The sequence below is a fragment of the Rosa rugosa genome, chromosome 5, assembly GCF_958449725.1.
Source record: "Rosa rugosa chromosome 5, drRosRugo1.1, whole genome shotgun sequence".
Classification (NCBI taxonomy): domain Eukaryota; kingdom Viridiplantae; phylum Streptophyta; class Magnoliopsida; order Rosales; family Rosaceae; genus Rosa; species Rosa rugosa.
The window spans coordinates 38,265,110-38,274,436 of record NC_084824.1 but is presented as its reverse complement, the minus strand read 5'-3'; the positions used below and the strand labels follow the sequence as shown (position 1 = coordinate 38,274,436).

General features: G+C 33.8%; 1 protein-coding gene across 1 annotated transcript; it reads right to left on the bottom strand.

The window, feature by feature from the left end:
• Positions 1 to 3,529: 3,529 nt before the first annotated feature.
• On the bottom strand, positions 3,530 to 4,346 carry LOC133710112 (protein GLUTAMINE DUMPER 3). Its single transcript, XM_062136106.1, has one exon. It carries the CDS (start codon positions 4,226 to 4,228, stop codon positions 3,698 to 3,700), a length of 531 nt encoding a protein of 176 aa, XP_061992090.1. The 5' UTR covers positions 4,229 to 4,346; the 3' UTR covers positions 3,530 to 3,697.
• Positions 4,347 to 9,327: the final 4,981 nt, after the last annotated feature.

The window sequence follows — 9,327 nt, the reverse complement described above, 5'->3', positions numbered from 1 at the left end:
TTCAAACATCAACTTCCATTGTTCTACACACACACACACATTATATATATATATATATATATATATATATATATATATATATATATATATATATATATATAGTTTTTTGTTGGTCCCATTTTTCATTCATGTTTCATTATAGTGATGAATAGGAACTTTCTAATGGTTCTTACCGTCCCCTGTATTTATGAAATCTATTGAGTTAAAGATTAAATATTAACAATTTGTATTGAAACTACGGTGGTCTTGGATACCTTGGTGTTTGCCATACCCTTGTTTTTTTATTTTTTTTTTACTTTTAGTAAATTAATATAGTGGAAACCTACTGAACTGGTCAACAGGTTACCCAATTAAATATCGACATGTGTCATTTTTAAAAATAAAATTTACCATATTAACAACACACTCTTTCTTGATATGTAACATTGTTAAAAATCATGTAACAAGTATTGTCAAAATAATAAATTACACATAGTTGAACTACAATTACGACTTATGACAACAGTTGTTGTGGTTATTGTAATTGAGTAGTCAAAGATGTAAATATCATATTTGGACAACTTTTATCAAATTTAAGAACCTTGATTATCAAGTGGAGAAGCTCCTTACAATACTGAGTTGTTACATATCTTTTGATCTAATTTTAATTTTACCATGTTCACAACACAAATGTTTTCGGAATTGTAAAATGGTTGGTAATCTTGTAAATGGTATAGTTTTTGAAGTAATTACTACAATCAGAACAAAAGTTACCGCTTTTACACCAATAGTTGCGAGTTATGGTAAAATATGTAGTCATTGAGTAATTATTCCATTAATGATAAAAATATAAAGATTTACCACTTTGACAACAAATTTGTTGTTGCACTTGTTAAATTGTCCATAAATTAGTACATTAGTTTAGGTTGAGTAATTACTATAAATAGGACAAAAGTTACTGCTTTTACATCAATTGTTGTGATTGTGGTAAAATGTGTAGTCATTGTAGTAATCATTTCATTAATAATAAAAACATAAAGATTTACCACTCTGACAACAAATTTGTTGTCATACTTGTTAAATTGTCTATAAATTAGTACATTAGTTTAGGTGGAGTAATTACTACAAATAGAACAAAAGTTACCACTTTTACATCAAGTGTTGTGGGTTGTGATAAAATGTGTAGTCATTGTAGTAATAATTTCACTAATGATAAAAACATAAAGATTCATACATGTTCTATTTTATATAATATTTACCACTTTGAGGACTCATGTAACCACTTTGAGGACACATGTGGTAATTACAAAAAAAATCCGCATTAAAGTAAATAAGATCTTCGTTAGAGAAAAGTAGGTTCTCATTTGAGTAATTAAATCCTAAAAGTGGTAATTGTAATAGGTTTTCATTAGAGTAAAGTAGATTCTCATTTGAGTAAATAAGTCCTAAAGTAGGTTCTCATTTGACTACATTTAAAACAAATATTATTTATTTTTACACTAATTGTTGTCGTTGTTGTAAAATGCATGTAAAAAGAATTATATTTGGTTAAGGAAACTATTAATGATATAATTAATTGGTAATAAAGATTAGTATTAAGTAATTTTGCGAACTTAGGTTAGAAGGTTTTCAATTGTGTAATTGTCCATTAATAACAAGCATTAATTCACTAATAATAAAATTAATTAGTAATATAGACTATTTAACTAAAAGTAATTCAGTGAACCTAGGATAGAAGGTTCTTTTAATTTTTTTTGAAAAAGGAAAAATCATAATTGTCAATTGTCAATTGATAATCAAACATTAATTGGCTTTATTGTTTTCACTATCTTTATTGTTTTCAATTCAATTAGTAGTTTGTGTTACCAAAAAAATTAGAAAGGCTAAGGGCTAAACAAGTTACCAATTTGTTAAATATTTTGAACCATTGGATATATTACTAATCCAATGATCCAAAATATTTAACAAAATGAGGGTATGGCAAACACCAAGGTACCCAAGAATTCTCCTTGAAACTACATCATGATTAAATGGAAGTTTAACAACACTCATGATAATCCAATTTTAGCCATGTGCAATTCATCCAAAAATGAATTGGCTATGTGGGTGAAATAGCTAACATTCTCCAACAAGCTCCCTCACATGACATCAGGATGCACATAAAAATAATTTTTGTAGTAGAAGTAAGTAAGATCATACACATACTGCACTCTCATACTTAGCAATATTAAGCACGTCACAAATATCAAGTATGTTAGTTTTGTTGAGCCCATTTCACCATTGGATAATTATTTAGAAATGAGTAACTTGTTTTGATTTCAAGTAGAAATTTAGGCATCTAATCCAAATCTATAAGCTATAGGTGGAGAGTCCTAAAATCTTATTTGTATCTTATAAAAGCTTAGACTTTTTTTTCATGTGGGATTCTATTCTCCAACATATACATTTTTTTGATTTGTCAATCACACGGTGTCCTCAAAGGCTTCCTAGGCCCAGAGACTAATCCGTGCTCGGGAGATCTTGTCAGAACGCTTCCTCCCCCCTGGCCACCAAGAATATATTGGGATTTAACTCCAATAAGCGTCGGCGGGATTCGAACCCGGGTGTGGGGGTTTCACACCTGGAGGTTCTTACCAACTCGACCACCTGTGGTGGTTTTCTCCAACATATACATTATTCCCAATTTAAAGAACTACTGAGATTTTAGTGGCTTACTATTTGACGCATCATGTATATATCACTATTAATCCCAATGATTGTTGCTTGCCATCATCATTTTTCCATATCCATATGTGTCCACCACACCTAGCCAGTGTCACCACCCAACATATGAACAAGATTAATGCCAAAACAAAATGTGCCCCTCAACATAACAATGCGCATTGCGCAATGATCCACTCACAAACATAATTATTCTATTTTACATCAGCACCTAGCTAGAAATATCATAACGTATTTAATATGCCCTCGAAAAGAAGGGAAAATCATATGGAATACCCTATAATATTCAAGTGCAGGGGCACACATCATATACTCATCTAATCTGGACCCGACAAATCAATAATTAAGTGCAAAGTTGGATCACTAATTGTACTTAATTCCTTTCTGATATAGTATATGTTTCTTTCATGAAGATAACAGAGAAATTCATGCATCGAAATAAAAATTAATTTTGATGAAATTAAAAAAGAACAGTCTGGTCATCAACATCAATGCTTCCAGCAGCAGCAACCTGGTGCAGTTTCCTCTCGCCGCATCAGGCACGCTTCCAAAGAACTACAACTGCATAGCTCACACGTGCTTTCCCTTCGTCATTTAACTAATACACGCACCAGAATTTCATGCTTCACTCAAAATTGTTTTTTCATGCTTCGTTAAATTTCGGTTTCTGGATTTCGGTTCAAATGATTGTAACCGTTAATTACAATCAAACTGTAATTTTTTTTTCCTTTTTACCTCTCATCAAATCCAGATAATAAAAGATGAGGAATTGAGAGTACAAGCAGCACCAATCCGCAACCATTCAGAAGAAAAAGTAAAGACACCAAAATTGTGAAGAATAGAGAATTCTTCTATTTCATCTCAAAAATTAATTTACAGCTTCCGTGAAAAAGAACAACATGCAAGCTCTCTTTCAGATCACAGCCAAACCCAAAAATCACAAGAGATTGAGAACCCCAAAAAAAAGAGGAAAATTAAAAAAAGAAAAAGAAGAAAATTAATTGGTCTGATCTGTTGAGGCCTCATGCGTCGCCTCGGTGTTGTTCTCATGATGATGAACATTTTCAGCACCACTACTAGTTTCCAATTTCACAGTCGTTTCAGTCTGCTCGGCCATTTCCACCGACTTCTCACTCTTATCGCAGCTACAAGTAGTGCTATTAGTACTCGAACTGTCACCGAAAGACGATGACCTACTCGAAATGGGGGTGGCCAAGAAAGTTGGCTTTGCGTCACCGGCCATGATCACCAAGATTTTCTCTTCGAAAACCGGCGGGGCCTTCTGGGTTTCGTCGCCTTTGCCTCCTTCGCCGGCCTCCAGGTCTCGCTCACCCTCGTTTTCGCTGTTTTCGAGGTAGCCGGAAAGCTTCCAGTACGAACAGGCTAAGATGAGAAGGGCAAAGGCGATGAGACCCAACATGGCCGCCAAACCGCCGAACAAGTAGGGGACCGGTGAATGCCACGGTGACCGCTGTGTTGTCACGGCCGGTGACCTGACTGTCACGTTGAAAGGCTCTCTTGCTGCCATTGAAATGTGATTTGTGGGGGTTTGGGAATTCGAGGAGAGGAAGAGCAGAGATTGATGTGAAGAGGAAAAGAGGAAGAGAGAGATGAAATTGTGGGTTGAGAAGTGGGTTCAGAGGTAGGTTATATATAGAGAGAGAGGGGTACGGTGGTTTGGTTCTATGAAGAGTTTGTGGGTATTTGTGTTTTTGAGGTGAATGGTGTCGTCATTTTGCATGAGGATGGTGGGGGCCATCTGGGTCTCTCTTTGTTCTCTCTTGGAATATTTCATTCATCTCATCGAGAGCACTGTAAAAACCCACTCAGGGGTAGCTTTGGCATTTTGGATCACTCTTCAATAGGGAATGGAATCATTTAACGTTTTGGCAAAGTGAAGGAAATGAAAATAGAAAAAGGTTTAACAATCTTGAAAAAGTTATTCCAACAGTATTATCCAACCGTACCCATTATAGTACAGTAGTACACCATATGTACGTACTTAGTGTTTCATATGTTGGAAGGTCAAGTATGGACTAGTCATATATACGTATATCCGTTTAGCTAAATGTCGAATTAGTCTACCTCTAAATCGAGATATTTTTTTTTATATATTGTTACACTAATATACCTCAAACGCATTTGTGACCTCTAAATTTTTATTGTTACCGTAAAAATATCTCAATGTTATAAATGTTGGTGTAATTATTCAGCGAGGATAACATTTGAAAAAAATCGAGAGTTTTCATCTTTTATAGATCTCATCACCAAAATAGGTTATGCGAGACAATCTTACCTCACGTACCTTTGAAATGTTATTTCGTTAGAATGAGGAAGACACCTAAGAGTTTCTATATATACACATATACATGAGAGGGACAGTGTAATCAAACCATTAATGGAAAATGAAAAAACGGAGGACAAGTTACACACTTGTGTAATGTGATGTGAGTGTCACAGATGCAAACCCCAAGTTGGACAAGAATAACAATATCATATTGTAGAGCCCTATGATCGAGAAGACTTTCCTTAAATCCATCATTTGCTCTGTCATAATGCGATTCAAGTTGGGGTGACAAGGGGAGGTATATATGAGTATTAGGGAATGTTTTTTTGATCCAATTATAATGACCTGGGGAACGACTGGGGACCCTACGATCTAATCGAGTTGAGAGGAACTTTAGTAACAGTAACATGGTCAATAACAGTTCATGTGAGATTTTAACTCTAGTTCGTAGACAAATACAATGGACACCAAGGCATAAAAAGAAACTAAGAGAAAAGTTAGTTTTCACTTGGTTGCTTTTCTTTTGCAGAAATGGTCTCCGTCGATAAAGAAATTTTAAAGAATCAATGATTTCGAAATTAAATTATATTGCAGGTATGTCAAGTGAGGGTGTTTCGACAAGATGTTAAATAAATGAGCATAACTCATTTCTCATAAATGGAGATACGTACGTATATCTGTTTCTTTAAAACTATTTACTATTATATGCTCCAAGTAGATCGATCATTTGTCTAGAACTCTGCTTACTATTGAACAAAAATTTGAGCTATCCCCTTCTTGATAGAATGACTTCGAATTTTGATACGATAGCCACCCGTTAATATTCTTGGGATACCTGAATTCAGACATCATGGTAAGTTGTTAAATTTTAAATTCAATAAATTGTAGGGACCACAACATGACATCACCACCATCCAACAGCTTAGGTCCCCTTGGTGGTTTTAGGGTTTAGGGATTAGATTCCTCCATTGATTCATGTGACAGAGATTTAATCCAAACCATGGAATGAAATATGCGGCGCAATGCATATGAAGATAACTCGAAGCTCATCAATTCGATCATGTATAGTTCTTCAATAATGAGGATTTTGAAATGGCTTCCAAAAGAAACAGGGCTAGACATATATATATGCCCTAGCTATACGTGTATGAACATATAAAAACAAAACGCAAAGAAGAAAGAAGCTTTAGATTTGGCCTATGGGGGCATGAACCTTAGCCAGCTGAACTGAAAAGAGAAGGAAAAAAAAAAAAACAATTGCTTTTATATTTGTATAAACAGGAAACGGTTTGTGGGTGATGCATGTGTTGTTGCTTTTAGTTTGATTCCAGCGATTACTCACAGTCTCACACGCAATTTGCACTTCCCTGCCTTTATTTTTGTGTCTTTTTTCTGGGTTGATTCAGTTTAAAGCAGCTCCTTGCTTTCAGTTAAAGAATCAGAAAACGACATTATTTTTCTTCTTTTCATATATACGTGCATATTCGTTCTTCTGGAATTATGCATGGAATTATGAAGCTAGCTAGGTGCATATATAAAGATTCATGATACACAAATACGTTTCATATGGATGTTGTTTTCTCGCGTTTTCTGAACTTTAATTTTGCTTTCGAGGTGTACGTACGTTGTTAGTTGATGACATAATGTGACTTATTTATTGACAAGTAAGCGGACAACATCCGTCATCAAACGGGATTGTAAGCGTAGAACAAAAAAATTTCTTACAATTTCGATCACCTAGTTCTTTTGATTCTTTGCATTTTTTTTTTCATTAACTAAATGCTTACTACGTATTAATATTATGGAGTTTATTTTTAACATGCTATGGTAGTTTTGGTCTCGAAAAGTTTGAAATCATCAAATCCTATGCATTTTATACCGACTTCTTATTATTATTGTAAGTAAATACATGTATTGTATTCATATCAACGCATATTTTAAAAATGATTTCAATTGAGTATGTACACGTACTTATAAAATATTAGAAGAATATACACGATTTTTTATTTTTACTACACTGATTATACACATGCATAATAAATCTATCATTCTCTGTTATAGTTAGCTTATATGGATCTCATCCTAATATCTAGTTCTTTGATCGAGTTGTATACTTTCAACTTCCTATATGGGATTATCACTCAATCACCCATCGATCAGCATGACAGAAATGATCGTTTTTAGCCATAAAAAAACTAAACACTTTGCCAAGAGATGAGGGTGGACGCTATCTGGGACCCCAAACAAGAAACTGGGTAGCTCCCTATTTTATGTTTTACCTCTGATGGTGCTAAGTCTCTGTGTTTGCAACTAGATCGGCATACATAATTACATATCGTATTACCCTAATTACAGAAACACAGACAGACGATGCTTATCCAAGATGAGTGGCGTGGATCCCACTTGAGTCCCCTCCTTCCGCCATTGTCACCTTCCACTCTTTAAACGTACACGTTAAGGACAATAGGATATTCCAAGCTCCCCAGCTCTCTTCTTCTTCCCTAAAACTAAATAATACGTTTTCAACTTTATTCATCCTTATTGGAATTCTTAAGTCTCTTCCACTAAGATTATCTTATCTGAGACTTAATGTTATTATATTACTGTAAGTTGTTAAAAGGAAATAATTGGGAGAGGAACAAATCCAAACCAAATCCCACTAGCTAGGTCATCATCAATAATATGTTGGGAGTTGGGGTTGGGGTTGGGCCATACTTTCTTTGAGTTCTTTAACTAATCATCAAGTTAAAGTAATACATATTTCTTTCTTTTTTCTAATAGGTTAAACTCGTGTTTCTTTTAGGTTCTTTTATCTCATTAATTCTTGAGGATGGCGTGGCCCCCCATAAGAAAGACAAACGATCGAACTTGTTAAGAAATGTTGTATGTAATATTTTTCTTCACTATCTGTTCGTTGTTGATTCAATTAAAAGAGCTAAAAACTTTGTTTATGCAATTGGGAAATATTGAAAGAGAGAGAGAGAACTGTTGAGTACGTTGAAAATGTATCTCATCGAAACAAGAGTATTAAATCTATGAATTGGTTAATATTTTGTTGTTGTACGTTGTCAATCTTTTAAATTTTAATTATGCGTATTAGGTTATTTGTAATAATTTATTTTAAATATGTAATAACCTGTAGTTGGAATTTTCATTAGAGTACGATACTATAATGTTCCTGTTTGACGTTGATATAGGTTATCCAATCTAAAAACAACTTCATTTCTCAAGTGCTTAAAATGAATGTCGCCTCTAGAGTTATAGAAATATTTGGAATAACGGAATAATTTTAGGCGTATAAATAACATCATCCTCTATTTTAAAAAAAATAAATAACATCATCCTTAAAATAATAATAATAATAATAATAAAAATAAATAAACACTCGTGGTCCAAATTCTTTTTTCATATATGATCCAACTACTAGCATTGATATTCGTCGAAAAGAAACTGTAGCATTGAATCATTGATTAATAAATATATCTTAACTTAGCGGGGAAAAAAAACTATCAAAAAAAGGGTTTGAAGATTATCCAGAACAATTAATGATCATAGCACATATCATTTTCAATTCCAAAGTTTTGAAAGACAACCATTTCGTTCGCTTGAATAAATTATGCATCAAAGATCCACTCATTGCATGCCAACAGGAGATTCAAATCTGAATTCATCAATCAATTTTTAATAAAGGTTCGAGGAGTGAAAATGATTAATAAGCAAACCCCTTTAATTGGTGCTACCTAGCTTTGTTCTCAGCCAAGTTAATTCCCCCTTGATTGAGTAACGTATCTTCTAGCTAATTAGCTCAACCTGGTATGAGAGGATAACCTAGCCACATACTTTTATCTTTACTTTCTGGGTCGCTATAAACTATTTCAATGAAACCGAACCCAACAGTGACACTATTGGAATAATTTCTTAAAAATAAGTATGAGAATTAGTTCCATATGCGTACGTACGTGTTTATGTTTAGAACTTTCTTTGCATAAATTATTGAAGTGGGATTTCCACAACCATTCTGTTGGCTTTGCTTTGGAATTATTTCTTAAGTGGGGTTAAGCCACAATCGATCACGATCACGATTATTTCAAGCAGTGGCAACTTTGTTTCTAATAAATTCTTACGGTTAAAATAAAATTCTTTCTTTATTAGTAAAATTACCAAAATGAGGGAATAGCGAATATAATCTCTATATATAGTATAGGTTCGAACCCCAAAGCTGTTAAAGTGGCCAGGCACTGTGCTGCAATGCACAATTGGAGTATTTCACATGCGCCGAAGGGGTTTATCTTGGGCCTAGGAAGCCTTTGGGTTTCCCTTGACAAAGTCAAAAAAAAAAA